This window comes from Cnephaeus nilssonii, assembly GCF_951640355.1.
Source record: "Cnephaeus nilssonii genome assembly, chromosome: 18".
NCBI lineage: Eukaryota > Metazoa > Chordata > Mammalia > Chiroptera > Vespertilionidae > Cnephaeus > Cnephaeus nilssonii.
Genome location: NC_137089.1, coordinates 41,200,176 through 41,218,720, shown reverse-complemented (window position 1 = coordinate 41,218,720; position 18,545 = coordinate 41,200,176). Strand labels below are relative to the sequence as shown.

At 38.1% G+C, this 18,545-nt stretch overlaps 1 protein-coding gene across 7 annotated transcripts in view; it reads left to right on the top strand.

Moving 5' to 3' along the window:
* STAU2 (staufen double-stranded RNA binding protein 2) overlaps window positions 1–18,545 on the top strand; it is a 228,320-nt gene that overhangs the window by 4,053 nt on the left and 205,722 nt on the right. For 4 of the 7 annotated variants that reach the window (XM_079796393.1, XM_079796395.1, XM_079796397.1 and 1 more), the window contains exon 2: window positions 13,332–13,462. The exons of 2 other annotated variants lie outside the window; for them this stretch is intronic. In XM_079796393.1, the coding sequence (XP_079652519.1) occupies window positions 13,349–13,462 (114 nt within the window). In that variant the 5' untranslated portion in view covers window positions 13,332–13,348. Of the gene's footprint in view, window positions 1–13,315; window positions 13,463–18,545 lie in introns of those variants that run through there. One more of the 7 variants, XM_079796399.1, reaches the window with a different exon arrangement.

Sequence of the window (18,545 nt, the reverse complement as noted above, 5' to 3'; positions counted from 1 at the left end):
GCTGTCTTTTTCTTTTTCTTTTTCTTTTTCTTTGTAAATAAAATTCTTTTGATTATTCCCCCTTGAGAATTTTGTGAGCTAGTATTTATAATCATTGCCTTATATATTTCTTAATTCATTATTCAATAATTAACTAATGAAAACCTATGTAGGAGTTTGGTATAGTTTTGACCTTTCTCCCTGATGGTTAATTATAAGTCCCTGGGGGAGAGGAAACCCATCTTAACAGGAAGCTGTAGCACATATAAATGAAGAAGGCACATGTGCCGTGAAATAACATGTTAAAATGAGTGGCTGACGTGGGGCACATTTTTGGGGATTAGTTGGTGAGGCACACTTGACAGGGCGGCTGTCTGAAGGGTCAGGGAGTCTATATTAGGCAGCTGTGGCATCGGGAAAGCCCCGAGCAGGGGATTCAAAGAGGTCTGATTTAAAAAAAAAATGCTAAAAGTTAAAATCAATAAAAGAGGTCTAAATTTTTTTTTTAATGGTTTCTTTTAAAGAGGCTTGGTAGTAGGTGCTGGGAACATAGACTCTAAGAGGACGCGCTCAGGCCTGATCAAGTGGAGTGGGAGGACCGGCAGGACCGAGCAGAATTTCAGTGCCCCCTGCAGGGCGGAGGGAGCCCGGGGTTACACGGGGAGAATAAAGCTGCACCAAGATACACTGTAAAGTCTGTAGGCCCTTCAGGGCCCCAAGAAACACAGGCCTGGAGTTTAGGGCTCATGATTCCTCTCTCACAGGATTGTGGTGAGGTGGAACTGAGGTGACAAAGGCAAATGCTTAGTGCTGGTCTTGGGACTGTTGCTACTGTGCTTGGTGTTAGTGCGTCTGTCACCGTGTGCATGTCGCTGTTGCTATTGCTGTCTGGCTCTGGAGACTGGGGAGGAAGGTGGACATTCAGGCTGGTCTGTTTGGGGGAATGGAGCTTGACCCTCTCTTGAGACCAGTCGGCTGTTGCTCTCCCCCCCTTCCTTGCCACAGGCACAGGAACGCGAGTGTTTTCTCTTACAACCTGCTGCTGCTTACTCTGTCATTTTTCCCTCCAAGTCTGGTTGTGGAGTCAGAGCTACAATCGCCCATCTCTGTTGAAGCCACAGGATGCAGTCTGCAGTTAGGGGGCTGAAAAATAGTCTCCTTCTCTGAGAGGGTTAGCTGCCACGTTGGGAGGAGCCCAGTGGAGAGGCCCACGTGGCGAGGAGCTGAGGCCTCCTGCCGACAGGGAGCTGAGCCTTCTGGGAAGCAGATCTCCCGCCCTTTCAGGCTCCCAGCCCTGGCCCACTGGCCCACTGACCCCTGACCCCCTGACCCCCTGACCCCTGACTGCAACCTCACGAGAGATCCTGAGCCAGAACCGCCCAGCTAGGCTTCTCCTTGATTGCGGAACCTCAGAAACTGTCAGAGGAGGTTTGTTAGGCAGCAATCACATACACCTTTCCTTTACAAACAAATAAATACGTAAACAGTGGTTTTTAGACACCGAATGACAGGTGGCAGCAGCCTGTGATCCCTGAGAGTGGACACAAATGGGAGGAGCTCTTCCGTTGCAGTTTATGGAGCGCCATGAGGCTGCTCAGAGGCTGCGATGCAGGGAGGAGGGACCGGAGCAGAGCCCAGGCTTGTTGAGATGGGAACGCAGGGACGAGTTCGGGAAGACCAAGCATCGCAGGGCCGAGGACCAGAGAGAAGGGAGCCGTGTGGGGCAGGCGGATTGAGGGTACATTGCAGTAGAGGAGTTGCATGCAAGCGTGCATGCATTCTGGAGGTCTGCAGAGGGCTCCCTTCAGTCTTTGGCTGAGTTTTGATCCGTAGATGGTGACAGGACCTACGCCAAGGCAGGGAAAGCACTATTGGGAAACAGTAAGAAAACAATTTCCAGAGCTCATGGAATGCTGGGAATAGTTTGTGTCTCCGCTGTCCAGAGTGTAAATACTTTGTAATATATGGGACATTGGGAAGAGTCCTCAGAAGGCTCCAAGTAATCCCAAGTAACTTAATTGTGCACAAGTACAAAGTCCGCACTATTTAGAGGAATACAACCCACTTCAGAACCCAACAGTGTACTAGTAAAATTCACGCTTTTTGTCATCCAATCAAAAACTAAAATGCTTGCCTCAGCTGTAATAAGGGACAGAACAGAAGATTAGTAAGGAAACAGGACTTGAACAAAATGTAAACCAATTAGACCTAGCAAATATATACAAAACACCCAGCAAAGCAGAATACACATTCCCAGGTGAACATAAGACTCTCCAGGAATAGACCATTGGTTGAGCCACAAACAAGTTTCAATACATTTTTGTTGTTAGTTCTCACTGAGGACATTTTCCCATTGATTTTTAGAGAGAGTGGAAGGGAGCGGGAGAGACAGAGACACATTGCTTGGTTGGCCTCCTGCACATGCCCCGACCAGCTCTGAGGACCAAGCAGCCTGCAACCAAGGTCCGTGCCCTTCCCTGACTGGAATCAAACCTTCAGGCTGCAGGCCGACGCTCTAACCACTGAGGAAACTGGCTAGGGCAACCACTCTTAAATAACCAACTGATCAAAGAAGAAATCTCAGGTGAAATTAGAGAATAATTAGAGACGAATGAAAACGAAATCACTTTATACCGTAACTTGAGAGATGCAGTGAAAGCAGCGGGAAATTTATAGCAGTAAACACATAAAGCAGCGGTTTTTAACCTTTTTCATCTCCTGGCACACATAAACTAATTCCTAAAATTCAGTGGCACACCAAAAAATACATTTTTTGTTGATCTGACCAAAAAAGGGTATAATTTTGATTGATTTACAAAAATAAAAAATAATAGTAATTACCTACACTTTTTGTTCCAAAGTGATTTTTTAAGCGTGGCTGGTGTTGCTCAGAGGTTGAGTGTCGACCTATGAACCAGGAGGTCATGGTTCGATTCCCGGTCAGGGCACATGCCTGGGTTACGGCTCGATCCCTAGTGGGGGTTGTGCAAGAGGCAGTCAATCAATGATTTTCTCTCATCATTGATGTTTCTATCTCTCCCTTCCTCTCTGGAAATCAATAAAAATATATTAAGAAAGATATCAACAGTTCTGGAAGTACACCAAACAAAATTCACAAGCAAACTCATTGATTACAATTATAAAATGACCAAATGAAACAGTAACAACAACAAAAACAAAGTGACTGCCGAAACCGGTTTGGCTCAGTGGATAGAGCGTCGGTCTGCGGACTGGAAGGTCCCAGGTTCGATTCCGGTCAAGGGCATGTACATTGGTTGCGGGCACATCCCCCGGTGGGGGGTGTGCAGGAGGCAGCTGGTCGATGTCTCTCTCATCGATGTTTCTAGCTCTCTATCCCTCTCCCTTCCTCTCTGTGAAAAATCAATAAAATATATATTTTAAAAAAACAAAACAAAAAAACAACAAAAAAACAAAGTGACTTTAAAAAAATCAGGTGCCTATACTTGTACATAAGGATTTCTGGTACCAAAAATTAACCAATCAGATGCAGTCTTATGCAGTGTGACCAATAAGAGGCAAGTCTATTATCTGACCTATATATTTATGGTTTAAGACAGGGAATTCACACCAGATGGCTATTGTTGTGTTGGCTGTTGTCATTTTTTTATTTGTTAATCTAAGGGAGAAGAGGTCAGTGCCCCTGACTAAGGAGTCAGGTATTGCATGTTTTAAAAATTCTTGTGGCACACCAGTGAGCCATGGCGCATGGGTTGAAAATTGCTGACATAAAAGAAGAAGAAAACTCTAAAACATATAACCTAACTTCACCTTAAGGAAACTAGAGAAGAGGAGCATATTAGATCTAACACTAACAAAGAAAAAAAATAATAAAGATTAAGTGGAGATAAACAAAATACAGACTAGGAAACAATATGGAGAATCAGCAAAACCACAAGTTTCTTTGAAAAGATCAACAAAATTGACAAACTTTTAGCTAGACTGGCAAAGGAAAAAACAACAAAAATGCATATTACTAAAATCAGAAATGAAAGTGAGGATATTACTATTGACCTTAAAGAAATAAAAATGATTCTAAGAGAATAGTATGAATAAATACAGGAAAATATTGTATAACCTACATGAAATGGGCAAATTCCTAGAAATACCGATTATTGAAACTGACTCAAGAAAAAAATAGGAAATATGAACAGATTGAATCAATAATAGAAAAAAAATCCCTCCTAAACAAAAAAAAAGTCCAAGACCAGATGGCTTCACTGGTGAATTCTACCAAACATTTAAAGAAGAATTAACACCAATCCTTCTCAAACTCTTCAGAAAAATAGGGGAGGAGAGAATACTAACTTATTCTGAGACCAGCATTTCTCTGGTACCAAAGCCAAACAAAGACATCATGAGAAAAAAATTTTTTTTTCTAAGTGGAATCATATAGTATTTGTGCTTTTGAGACTGGCTTGTTTTCCTTTTCATAATGTCCTCAAGGTTCATCCATGGTGTAGCTTGTGTTAGAATTTATTTGTTAATGCTGAATAATGTTCTGTTTTATGTACACACCCATTTTATTTAGCCATTCATCCGTGGGAGCACACTTGGGTTGCTTCCATCTTTTGGCTGTTGTGAACAGGGGTATGCAAATATCTATTCAAGTTTCTGCTCTTAGTTAGTCTGGGTATATACCCAGAAGTTAAATTGCTGAAATCTTATGGCAATTCTATGTTTAATTACTGTTTTTCATAATGGCTGCACTATTTCACATTCCCATTAATAATGAACAAGGGCTCCAACTTCCCACACTCTCACCAATACTTATTTTCTGTTTTTTTTTGTTTGTTTGTTTTTTTGCTAATGGTCATTTTAATGGGGGCAAAGTGGCATCTCTTTGTGATTTTGATTTGCATTTCTCTGATGACTAGTGATGGTGAATATGTTTTCATATGTTGGTCACTTGTATGTCATCTTTGAAGAAATGTCTATTCAAGTTCATTACACATTTTTTGATTGGTATATTTTTCTTTTTTTAAAATATCTTTTTATTGATTTCAGAGAGGAAGGAAGAGGGAAAGAGAGAGAGAGAGACATCAATGATGAGAGAGAATCATTGATCGGCTGCCTCCTGCATGTCCCTACTGGGGATCGAGCCTGCAACCCAGGAAGGCATGTGCCCTGACTGTGATTTAAACCGTGACCTCTTGGTTCATAGGTTGATGCTCAACCATTGAGCAACACCAGCAGGGCTGATTGGTATATTTTTGTTGTTGAGACATAAATGTTCTTTATATATTCTGTGTATTAATCCCTTATCAGATATATGATAGGCAAAGGCAGTGACTTTTGAGAGAAGCAAAATCTGAGGGAATTCATTTTCAGCAGACTTGCACTGCACAAGGTCTTAAAGAAGTTCTTTAGGCAAAGAAAAATAATAACAGATGGAAATTTGGATCTTTGAAAAGCAATGAAGAGTGCAGGAAATTGTATAATATGTGGTAAATATAAAAGACATTTTCTTAGTTTTTAACATTTCAAAAGATAATTGATGATTCAAAATAAAGATAGTAGTTAATTGGAGGCTTATAACATACATACTTAGACTGATGTCAGTAGCATAAAGAATGGGGCATGGGAAAGGGACATATAGCATTGTTAGGGCTTACACCATACATGCAGTGGTATAATATTTATTTGAAGGTAGGCTGTGTATATTTTCGAGACATCGCTCTAAAACAAAATAAAGAAAAATAAATTATAAGCCCATAAGGGAAATAAAATTGAATACTAAAAAATAATAGTTCAAAAAAAGGTAGGTAAAGATGAAAAAGGAAAAAAACAGATGGGACAAAAAATATCAAAATAAGGTATATATTTTTTAGTTTACAGGTAGTACATACCTTAGTGTCATCTCTGAGGGCCATAAAGGCTTGGACATATGGAACCTCCATCTCTTTCCTTGGGACTTGCAAAATAGGTCTAGTTGTAAGATGGTATTAAAATTAATGGTGCCATTAACTGTCCAAACATCTTCATTGCCCAATTTATACTGGGGCCAGGCCACGTTGCAAAAGATTAGCCTCTTTTTATGAGGGACTTGGTCGAATTTCTTCCAGTTGGTGAGCATGTACCCCAAAAGGGTCCTTTCGGGGCCTTGTGGACTGATATGTAATAAGCCAGGAGTTAGAGGCGTCCCTGCAAGTCTCTGGGCTGTGTTGTGCTGTCCTGTGGTATAGCAGGGAGGGTCCCCTGTCACCCTAAAACTACCCAGGGTGTGGAGTGATACTCTGTGCCCTGAGGGTATGCTTACCAACGGTCACAGTGGTGGCCAGGCATGGTGACGGTGGACTTACTCCGCTCAGTGTCTGGCTTGCTACTGGGCCCTGGTAGAGACTAAACACCTGACCATGGAGACACCAAGCGAATGCAACCTGAGCTGCCCTTCATGAACTAGGTGTCATCTGATCCATCAAGCCATAAAGTTAGGTATGTACCGTAGCATTCTAGTGAGAGTGAACCCGCTCAGACTATGTCACCTCTTCCTGCCACATTGCCACCTCTTCCTCGGTCAGTACCTAAGGCCTCGTGGCAAACGCCCTATGATCAGTTTGTGGAGGAAGAAAAAGCTCAGGCTTGCTACCAACGGGAACGGGATGAGCACTACAGGAAGGCCCTGAAAGACATGGGAGGAGGCAGATCCTTTCATTGAACAGTACAGCCGGCCCTCCATATCTGCAGGTTTCACACCTATGGATTCAACCAACTGGGATCCAAAATACTTGGGGGAAAAAAAAGTTACATTGTTATTGATGTGCACTGTGTAATTGCGCCGATGATGGTTGCATCTGTGCTGAACAGGTAGACTTTTTTTCTTGTCATTATTCCCTAAACAATACAGTACAACGACTATTTACATAGCATTTACCTTGTATTAGGTGTTACAAGTGTCTAGAGATGATTTAAAGCATACAAGAGAATGTGTGTAGGTCATATGCAAATCTGTGCCATTTTATATAAGGACTTGAGCATCCGTGGATTTTGGTATTCAAGGGGCATCCTGGAACCAATCCCCCACGAATAATGAGGGACAACTGTACATATGGTTGTCTATCTGGATGGAGATAGAAGCTGAGAAATATGGATCTACACATATTCGGAGGATGGATGGCTTGGCTGTTTGATCAGGACTGGAGGATTGGTAATAAGGAGGTCAGTGGGAGAAGGTACATGGATGGACCTTTGTATTCTATGCAAACATTTCCCCTAAAGATGACCACTTCAAGAGAGGCTCTCAGTAAATAGATGGACCAGATGACTTGTTTTATGGATGTCAGTCATTTCCTTTCCCCAGCAATCCAATCCTTCCTTGCTCAACAGGCTCACATACAAAGTGGCTTTGGTAATCGAGCTAAAGGTTATAAGTGGACTCAACAACATAGATTTCCTCTCATCAAGACTGGTTTAGCTTAACGGTGGTTGAGGGCCCAGCTTGCAGAGAATTCCTGATGTGACAGACACCATTCCCATAGGAACTAGACACCTAGTGACAGGTTGATGGCATGAACCTCTTCCATCGTGAGGGAGCAGCAGTTCGTGTACCCTGTACATGGATTTGCCTTCTTTGACCACCACATCCATGGACACGTTAGTTGTAGTCTTGGTATTTCATACACTGCTTCTGACCAAAGAGCTAACACATGCAGAGTGGTGAAAAATTTGAATCACCTGAAGTGTTCAATGTGAACTGAAGTTGAACATGGTGAACTCTGCTCTAGTTTCAGCTCTCATCTGTACATGTGTCCTTTTCTTGGTCTATTGAGTGCCACATTTTTTTTGCATTTCCTAAGCACAGTGCCTTATGGACTTCTCCATACATGTATTTAGATAAGCTCCTTTCAGTTAAGAGTTACAGTGCTGGTTGGCTGTGAGTTCAATGTTAATAAAACAACAGCATACATTAAGTAATGTGTTTTTAACTAGAAACACCCATAAAACAAGGTTATGTGTTGATTAATTGTCAAAAATGTTATGATCATAGGTTTGCAGGAACCTGACCCTGTATTCCCTCTAGAAGCAATAGTTCAGTATTTACCAATTCACTGTTTGTAGTGATGATAGAACACAACTATGATTGACACATCATTATTTCAATAGGAATTGACTCTGTGTTCTATACATTGGTTGGAAGACTAAACTTTGTTAAAATGTTGATTTTTACCAAATTAATGTACAGATTACAGAAAATTTTACTCTAATCCTTGCAGGCATTTTGTTTAAAAGGATAGTTCATGGACTTTGGAGAGGGAGGGAGAAGAGAGAAACATCAGTGTGAGAGCACATTGTTAGGCTGTCTCCTGCACGCACCCTACCAGGGACCAAGCCTACAACCCAGGCATGTGCCATGACCAGGAATTGAATCAGCAACCCTTGGGTGCCCGGAACAGTGCCCAACCAACTGAGCCACAACAGCCAGAGCCTTGCAGGCATTTTTGCCCAAAATAAAATTCATGTTGCCTTAGCCCCGTGGTGGCAAACTGCGGCTCGCGAGCCACATGCGGCTCTTTGGCCCCTTGAGTGTGGCTCTTCCACAAAATATTACGGCCTGGGCGAGTCTATTTTGAAGAAGTGGCATTAGAAGAAGTTTAAGTTTAAAAAATTTGGCTCTCAAAAGAAATTTCTATCGTTGTACTGTTGATATTTGTCTCTGTTGATTAATGAGTTTGCCGACCACTGCCCTAGCCAGTTTGGCTCAGTGGCTAGAGCATTGGCCTGCGGACTGAAGGGTCCCGGGTTTGATTCTGGTCAAGGGCACATGTCTGGGTTGCAGGCTCTATCCCCAGTAGGAGGCGTGCAGGAGGCAGCCGATCGATGATTCTCTCTCATCATTGATGTTTCTGACTCTCTCCCTCTCCCTTCCTCTGAAATCAGTAAAAATACATTAAAAAAAAAGTTCCATCTTAAAAAACAACAACTCATGTTGAAATGCAAGAACTTAGAATAGCCACAACATCTGTGAAAAAGAACAATGTTGGCTGGGGGGGCAACACTAAGAATTATTATAAAATTACAGTAAAGTAGCATTGGCATAAAAATGACAAATAGGCTAATGAAACACTAGGTAGGTAGTCCAGAAATAAACCCACTTACATATAGGTAATTGATTTTGACCAGCCATAAAACAATATAGTGAAAAAAATATATAGCCTTTTCCACAAATAGTACTCAAACATTGCATATCAACATACAAAACAATGAAATTGAATACATACCTTGCACTCTATATAAAAATTAATTTAAAATGGCTCAGAGACCTAAATATGCACCTCAAATTGTAAAGCTGCTAGAAGAAAACATAGGAGAAAATCTTGGAGATCTTAACTAGGCAATTATTTCCTAGATACAACAGCCAAAGCACAATCTGTATCTGAACAAATTGATTAATTAGACATTATTAAAGTTAAAGTCTGTTTTTCAAAAGACACTGCTAAGAGAATAAAAGGAGATGCCACATACCGAGAAAAAAATCTTTGCCAAACGTATACCTGATTAATACTACTACTTGTATTTAGAATATATAACGAACTTCAAATAAAACAAGAAGGAAAAGAAATAACCCAATAAAAATGGGTAAAATATTCAGATAGACACTTCACTACAGGGTATATATAGATAGCATATAAAAAATGAAAATATGTTCAACATCATTAGTCATTAGGGAAATACCAATTGAAACCACAATGGGAATGCACCTGTTCGAATGGCTCACGTTAAGAAGACAGACAATACCAAACACCGGCAAGGCCACACTCTTCTAGCAGTGTTGAAATCCCACAGTAGCTTCATTTGAAAAGTGTGAGATTTGTAGGCATTACACTTATGGCCTGCTTTTTTTAAAATTACAGTTGACATACAATATTATATTAGTTTTAAGTGTGTAACGTAGCGATTAGACAATTACATAAGTAATGTGTCCCACCATACTAGTAAGTGTAGTGTCCATCTGACACCATACAGAGTTGTTACAGTATGATTGACTATATTCCCTCAGCTGTACTTGGCATCCGGTGACTATTTTATAACTGATTTATGAACTGCTTTGAAACAGGTCCTGCAGCATCGTTTCTTTTCAAGAAATTTGATGGCACTGGAAAGAGCTCTGTCAAGTAGTTAAGACGAATGAGGTTTCTGATTAAATAGAGGAACAGCTGCTTACAGTTTTAATCATTTTGTAAAACAAACAATTCCAACCAGGATTCATTATTTTCAAATTTGCCAACTTGAAACAGTTGTATTTTGCCATAAAATTTTGTCAAAGTGAGGTCTTGCAGGTGTTTTGCATACCCTTCATGCCAAAACTTCATTCACACATTAAAATGTCTTATTGGGTGCATGTTATTTTTATGAAGCAGAAAGTCAAAATTAGTGGAATATAAGTTTAATACCATGTTATTAGTTAGCACTTTCCTTTAATAGATTTCAAGCCTGTGCTGTTAAGATTTTTCTTACTGGCCCGGCTGGCATGGCTCAGTGGTTGAGCATCAACCTCTGAACCTGGAGGTCATGGTTTGATTCCCCGTCAGGGCATATGCCCTGGGGTGCAGGCTCAATCCCCAGTAGGGGGCGTATAGGAGGCAGCCAATCAGTGATTATCTCATCATTGATGTTTCTATCTCCCTCTCTGAAATCAATAAAAATATATTTGAAAAAAACTACCTTTTTTTTGTTAATCCTCACCCGAGGATATTTTTCCACTGATTCTTAGAAAGAATGAAAGGGAGGGGAAGAGACAGAGAGAAACATCAATGTGAGAGAGACACATTGATTGGTTGCCTTCCCGCCTGTGCCCTCACAGGGTCGGGGATCAAGCCTGCAACTGAGGTACCTGCCCTTGACCAGAATCGAACCCGGGACCCTTCAGTCCAAGGGCCAACGTTCTATCCACTGAGCCAACCCTTTTCTCACTGTAAAATTTTCACCTTGTGCTTGCCATGTTCCTAGAAGTGTTGCCATTGTAACAGATGAATGTGCAGCATTGCTGAGTTACCAACATTGTACACTAACAGCACAAATGCTAGTTCAGTGTGATGCAAAATTGCCTGATTCTTACCAGACTTTAATATTTTCTCGTTTTTAATAAATTTGTCATTTTTCATTTGGCTTTTTTGATGTTCAGGTAGCTGTGTTTGTTATCTGTTGTACTTGAGTATTTAATGTCATAGTGTGCACAGACCAAAATTGATTATAGCCCCAGGTCACCTTGTGTTTGATACAACGACTGGCTCTGGAACCATTTATGAAATGTTTATCTGAATGGTACACAATGGGCTAAGTAATAGGCAGGTTTCCTCAAAACTCCCTTGACTTACTCTTGTCTTTTTTGTGTTGTTCCAAACAATAATGATTACTAGGGTGTTTTTTTCTTTTTGTTTGTTTGTTTTTTGTCTTGCAAGCCACTTAGAATGGTTTAATTGTAGAATCAGTTGTCATCTGTATTGGCCCTATAGTTGATTTCTTAGATTCTCTTTCCTTTTACTTCTGCACTATTAGGTATTTATGTAGTTTTCTTATAAAGTAATTTCTTAATCATAGTGATTGTGGTAGAGTTATTGTATGAATTTATTGGTCCTGTAAAGAGCATTAAAAAGTTAAAAGAATACAATTTTCTTACATTAAATCTTGCCATATAACATTTGAACATGCAGTTCCTAAAACCAGCTGTTTCCATTCATTTAATGTATTCTCCATACATGGTGACTCCAGTTTGAGCAGGAAGTAATCTGTGTGCATGGTGTAACACTGATAACATGGGAGATGAAAGGAAAACTAAAATGCAACTAATGTGTCTATAAGTCAGATGAAGGAAAAACATAGGGGAAAATAATTTAATATAGTATTAGGAAAAGTTCTGAAGCTGTAATAATATAATTTAGAATACCATACATTTAAAAATCTTAACCTCCTAACAGCCTGCGAGTTAAGTAGGATAGATTTATGGCCTTTACTTTGCATATAAAGAAGAGAAGGCTTAGGAAATTTAAGTGAAAATCATTAAGACCTTGCAGGTTAGGAAAGGATTTCTTAAAGCCTGGAAAGCATAAAAGATTGATTAGTAGTTTTTTTAAATATAAAATATATAAAGTGATCAATAGAAGGAAGGACAGAAGCAATTCCCAGAAGAGGAAACCCAAATGATCAACGACATGAGAGGATAAGTAGCCTCACTTGCAGTCTGTGGATGCAAATTAAAAGAAGGGTGGGTGGGGGGACAATAATGGGATACTATTTGTCAAATATTAGCTTATCAAAATTAAAGTACCCGAACATACCGTGTGTTTTCAGTGTTGAGAGAGACAGTAATTATCATGTTGCCGGGGAAGGTAATTGGGTACAATCATTCTCAATGCCACTTGGTAGTGTATTTTTACCGGTGCGAGTGAAGAATTGAAGCATTCTAAATGTCTATCGGTAGGGGAGTGGGTTAAGAAATGGATATGATCTTGTGAATGAAATTATACAGCAGTTAAAAGTGATGTACTGAATATATAAGTTACAATTGCAAAAACATAATGAAGAGTGAAGAAGGTTGTGAAAATGATATATTTATTATTACTATTGTATGTGGCTATAAAGCCACATATATCAAGACTGTATTTCTTCCTGGATATGCATGCATATAAATGTATTTAAAATATCCCAGAGGGATATATTCTAAATTCATATAATTTTGGTTCCTAGATAAAAGGAACTTAACTGTAAGGTAATACTGTTGTTTTTTATAAGACTTAACGGAAACATGGAAAATGTTAATTTCAGTTCTGGATGCTAAGGACGTAGGCATTTGTTAAGTTATTCTTTCTGCTCATACTTTCAAAATTTTGTTTAAAAAAAGAAAAAGAAGTTATTATAAAATAGTAGTTGAAAGAACTAGTACTTAAATTTAGGACTTGATTCCCAAATCTAGAGCTTTTCAATTAATATGCTGCCTCAAGATGAGAAGGTACTGAGTTATATAGTAATAAGAATCAGGAGGATTATGTGTTTATGCTAAAATTTTGTAAGAGGAAAGAAAAGTTACAAGATAAGTTAGAAATTGTTATTATCCTATATTATTTTAAAATCTTCAAGCATGCTGTTATCATATATGTGTAGAGAGCAACCTCAGTACTTAGGAAGAAGTTACCCTAATGTATTTTTTAAAATGTGATTCATATTTCTGTTGCATGTAATGGAAGACATTAGTTGATTTGAAATTTTAACATAAAATTCGGGAAAATAACTTAATCCAAATATACAATCTGACCTCAAGCTAAAAGAGTCAAAATGAGCTTTTCTTCCATTGTGTAAAGTCAAGAGTGACAAAAACTTCACAGCCTTTTTATTTACAGCTTCTCTCCAAGATAAAATGGCAAAACCCAAAGAGAAAACTCCAATGTGTCTGGTAAATGAGTTAGCCCGTTTCAATAGAGTCCAACCCCAGTATAAACTTCTGAGAGAAAGAGGGCCTGCTCACGCGAAGGTAAGGTTACGAAGCCAGGTGGTGAGACACGCTTCTCAAAGTCTGTCAGATTTATCATCTCAGGTTTTCATTGTGCTTCATTTTTGGGGGAGGGGGCGGCAGATGTCCTGAAGGCTCTGAGTTCTGTATTAAAAATATTTTGAAGTCTGTAACTAGACAGCTTTGTAGCATTTTATGGTTTACAAAACTTAGATACAGTACTTCACAAAGTCACATGAGATATAGCTTTTTGATTTTCTTTCTGTAAACGAAGAAACTCTGGCACAGAAAAGTTAAATGACTTGGTTAATAGTTCATAAATGCCCATGCCAACATGGAATATGTGTTCTTTGGCTCCCAGTGTAGTGCTCTTTCCATTAAATCAATAGCTGCTGCAGTAAAACTGCGAGTACAGCAATGGTTATCTAGTAGTGAGATACCTTTTCCATTGTTTAATTCCGAGACTCACCATTTATAGAAGTTGTATAACCAGTATTGTTGTTGTCTGTGCATTCACTTGTAATATTGTTCTTTTAAATGGAAAAACAACTTATATTTCTATATATAGCCTTATACATATATGTTTACATATATACATGTTATAAAGAAATCTGTAGCTAATGCATGTGTTTGAATTCTATTCATCGGTTTATAAAAGTCTCAGTTGTGCATAAATTTCCTTGGTATATTTAAAATCTTGGATATTGGAGATTATGATAATGATCATCAATTTTTGTATAGAATGTGGAGGCAATGGATTCTGTAAAAGTTGGTTCATTTTTGTAAAGCAGCTAGCTCTTGGATTATTAAATTGTTTTCTAGCATCTCCTTTAAAGAAGGAAAATAAGATGAAATTAAAATCCGTCAATTTTGTTTTCTATTAGAGGCTTTTATGAAGGGTTCTGGGCAACAATTTACATAGTATCTTTTGTGTAGAGAAGAAGGTTATGGCCTTGGTCTACCTGTCTAATCATATATCCTCCTTCATACCCGTTAATTCATACACCTTTTTTTTTTTAAATATTTTTATTGGTTTGAGAGAGGAAGGGAGAGCGAGAGAGAGAAACATCAATGATTAGAGAGAATCATTGATCCACTGCCTCCTGCATGCCCCACACTGGGGATCAAGCTCGCAACCTGGGCATGTGCCCTGATTGGGAATTGAACCGTGACCTCCTGGTTCATAGGTCAGTGCTCAACTATTGAGCCATGCTGGTGGGCATGCATAGGATTTTTTGTTGTTGTTAATCCTTACTCGAGGATATTTTTTCCATTGATTTTTTTTTTTTTAAGAGAGAGAGTGGAAGGGAGAGAGAGAGGGAGGTAGGGGGGGAGAAAGAAAGAGAGAAATATTGACTTGAGAGAGACACGTTGATTGGTTGCCTCCACATGCCCTGACCGGGGATTGAACTTAAATTTTAACATAACATTCATGAAAATAACTTAATCCAAATTTATAATCTGACTTGAAGCTAAAAGAGTCAAAATGAGCTTTCCTTTCATTGTGTAAAGTCAAGAGTGACACAAACCTGCAACCCAGGTATGTGCCCTTGACTGGGAATCAAACCTGTGACCCTTTGGTGCCTGGGCCGATGCTCTAACCATTGAGCAGCCGCCCAGGGCAGTAATGTATAGGATTTTAAAAAATCCTTGGTAAAATAATTATTGAGTATTTACTACATGATACTCACTATTCCTGCATTGCAGCTTTCTCCTCTGCATATTCTGTGATGTCACTTTTTACGTATTCTGAATACAACTTCTTCATTAATGTGCTTGGCAAATATTCCCTCCTCCTCTGAGTCTTATCTTTGCCTTTCAAAGAGCAGTTGTTAATTTTGATTAATTCCCTGACATCCATTTGTTCTTAGATAGATTGTGCTTTTGGTGTCGTATCTAAGAAATCTTTGCCTCATTGGAGATCATAGGATTTTCTTCTATGTTAGCTTCTAGATGTTTTATAGTTTTAGGTTTGAGATTAAGTCTTAACATTTAGGTCTAACTGCCATTCTGACTTAGTTTTTTATGTGATGTGAGATATGGAACAACATCCAGATTCTATAAAACCAATAGCTTTTGATTTTGTTGTTGAAGAGGTAATTCTTTCTCCACTGCATTGCCTGTGCCCCTTTGTCACAAATCAGCTTTCCGTATATGTGTTTGTTTAACTCTGGACTCTGTTCTGTTGATCTATTTTCCTGTCTTTATGCTGTGCTGTTTTGATTACTGTACCTTTGTAAGTCTTGAAATTGCATAGTATGAGCCCTCTAATTTGGTCCCTTTTCAGGATTGTTTTGGCTATTTTACATCCTTTGCATTTTCATATGAATTTTAAAGTCAGCTTTCCATTCTGTAAAACAGATGTTATTTTGAATAGAATTGCCATAAATCTATAGCTCAATTTGGCAAAAATGAAGATAATAGAAACATTGACTCTTCCAATCCATCCTCAGAATGTATCTCTCATTTATTTACTCTTTAATTTCTTTCAGAAGTGCTTTGTACTTTTCATTGAGCAGGTATTTCACATCTTTAGGTTTATCCTAAGTATTTCATATTTTTGATGCTATTGTAAATGGTATTGTTTTTTATATTTTAGTTTCTATTTGTTTTTATTTATCATTGCTGTCCTATAAAAATACACTGGTTTTTATATACGGATCTAGTAGCTTACAGTCTTGTTAAACTCACATATCAGTTCTAGTAGCTTTTTTTTTATGCTCTTGGGTGTTCCACATGCTTTTGTGAATAAAGACAATTTTAAATTTTACTTTACAATCTGAATGTTCTTTATTTATTCTTCACTAATTGCATTGGCTAGAACGTACAGTACAATGTTGAATAGAAGTTATGGAAGCCAATATCTCTATCTTGTTCTTGATCTATGGGCAGCCATTTAAAATCTCTCCCCCCTCCCCCCCATTAATTGTGCTGTTATATATAGCTTCTTTTTTGGTAGCTGCCTTTAAACAGATTGAGGAAATTCTTTTACATTTATCATTTCCTGAGAGTTTTTAACCTGAATAGATGTTGATTTTTGTCATATGGTTCTACATAGATTGAGATAGTCGTATGGTTTTTTTTGTTTGTCATCTTTTGACATTGTGAATTACATTGATTCTCAAATGTAGAAACCACCCTTGCATTCCTAGAGTAAAACACTTGGTTAAAATATATTATCTCAGTTCTATATGGATGGATTCCGTTTGGTAATATTTTGTTAAGGATTTTTTACGTTTAGTTGTGTGAGAGAGACAGGTCTGTAGTTTTGTTTTCTTCAGTAGTATCATACTTTGGGTTTTGGTATCACGGTAATGTTGGCTTCATAGAATAAGTTGGGGAGTGTTCCTTCTTCAATTTTTAGAAGAGTTTGTGTAAATTGGTATTATTTCTTCCTTAAATATTTGGTGGAATTTGTTATTGAAACCATCTGGGCCTGGAGTTTTCTTTGTGGAAAGAGTTTTAAATGCATATTTATGTTCTTTAACATATATAGGGGCTATTGGGGTTACCCATTTCTTCTTGAATGAGCTTTAGTAATTGTGTCTTCAAGGAATTTAGGTTGTTGAGCTTATTGGCATATAAAATTAGAAAATGTTCACTTGTTATCTTTTAATACTTTAAAGAATCTGTAGTGATGTTACCTCTCTTATTCCTGATATTGGCAATTGGTGTCTTCTCTTTTTTTTCATATTTGGTCTAGCTACAGGTTTACCAATTTCATTGATCTTTGCAAAAAAATAGCTTTTAGTTTTATTGATTTTTTTCTCTATTGTTTTACTATTTTGTTAATGTTTGCTTTTATCTTTATTAATTTTTTTTCTGTTTACTTAGATTTAATTTGTTCTGCTTTCTCCAATTCCTTAAGATGGAAGCTGAAATTAACTTATTTGATCTCTTGCTTCTTTTCTAGTATAGGCATTTAGTGCTAGAAATAGGTAAATGTTTTATGAGAAATTGAAACTCATGTATATTCTGTTCTTTTTGGGAAGAGTGTTCTAAAAATATCATTCAGGTTATGTTCATTGAGTGTAGTTCAAGTCTAATAAATTCTCTGAGATTGTCTGCTTGATAATTGTTAGGTCAGTTATTGAGAGAGAGGGTATTGAATCTCTGACTTTAATTGTGGGTTTTCTGTTTCTCTTCACAGTTCTATTAGTTTTTGCTTCATAGATTTTTAAAAATTTTACCAGTTTTTTGTTTGTTCTTGTTTTAAATATGTTTTTATTGATTTTAGAGAAAGAGGAAGGGAGCGGGAGAGAGAAACATCGATGTGAGAGTGAAACATTGATCGGTTGCCTCCTGCACACTCCCTACTGAGGATTGAGCCTGCAACACGGGCATGTGCCCTCACCTTGAATCTAACCGGAGACCTTTTGGTGCATGGGTCAACGCTCTGGCCAGGGCCCTCTTACGTTCTTATTTATCTATCTTATAAAAGATCAAAGACATTCTTCTACATAACCACAGTCTGTATCATCACTCAAGAAATTTGACTTTGACTGAAAGTCTTATTTGATACATACATATAGTCCACAGTCAGATTTCCTGAGTTGTTCTCTAAATGCCTTTTCTACTTTTTTTGTCTTCCAAGTACACATCCAGTCAAGGGTCATTTGTTGTACGTTATCATATGCATTCATGTTTCTTGAGCATCCTTTAATCTATAATAGCTATTATTGTTTTTTGTTTTTTTTCCTTTCATGACATTGTTATTTTCGAAGCGTATAGTCCAGTTATCTTATAGAATATACCATCATCTAGAGCTGTCTGATTGTTTCCCTGTGGTTAGATTCAGGTTAAACATTTTTGGTCAAGGATACTCAGTCTTCTCACTGGGTCATATCAGGAGGTTCATGATGTCAGTTTGTGTGATTATTGATGATTTAACTTAATCACTTGGCTAAGGTATTTTCTGTTTGACCTCCTTTCTGCAATTATTTATTTTTAATTGAAAAGTATTTGGGGTTAATATTTTGTATTCCTAGGGAGTACTAAGCTATATGTGGAGTAAAATAGTGGATTGTGTTCGTACCCTATAACTTGATTCTAAATTCTCAAGGTGAGCAATAGGTTTGGGGCTCATAAGGAAATGTGGTGTGAA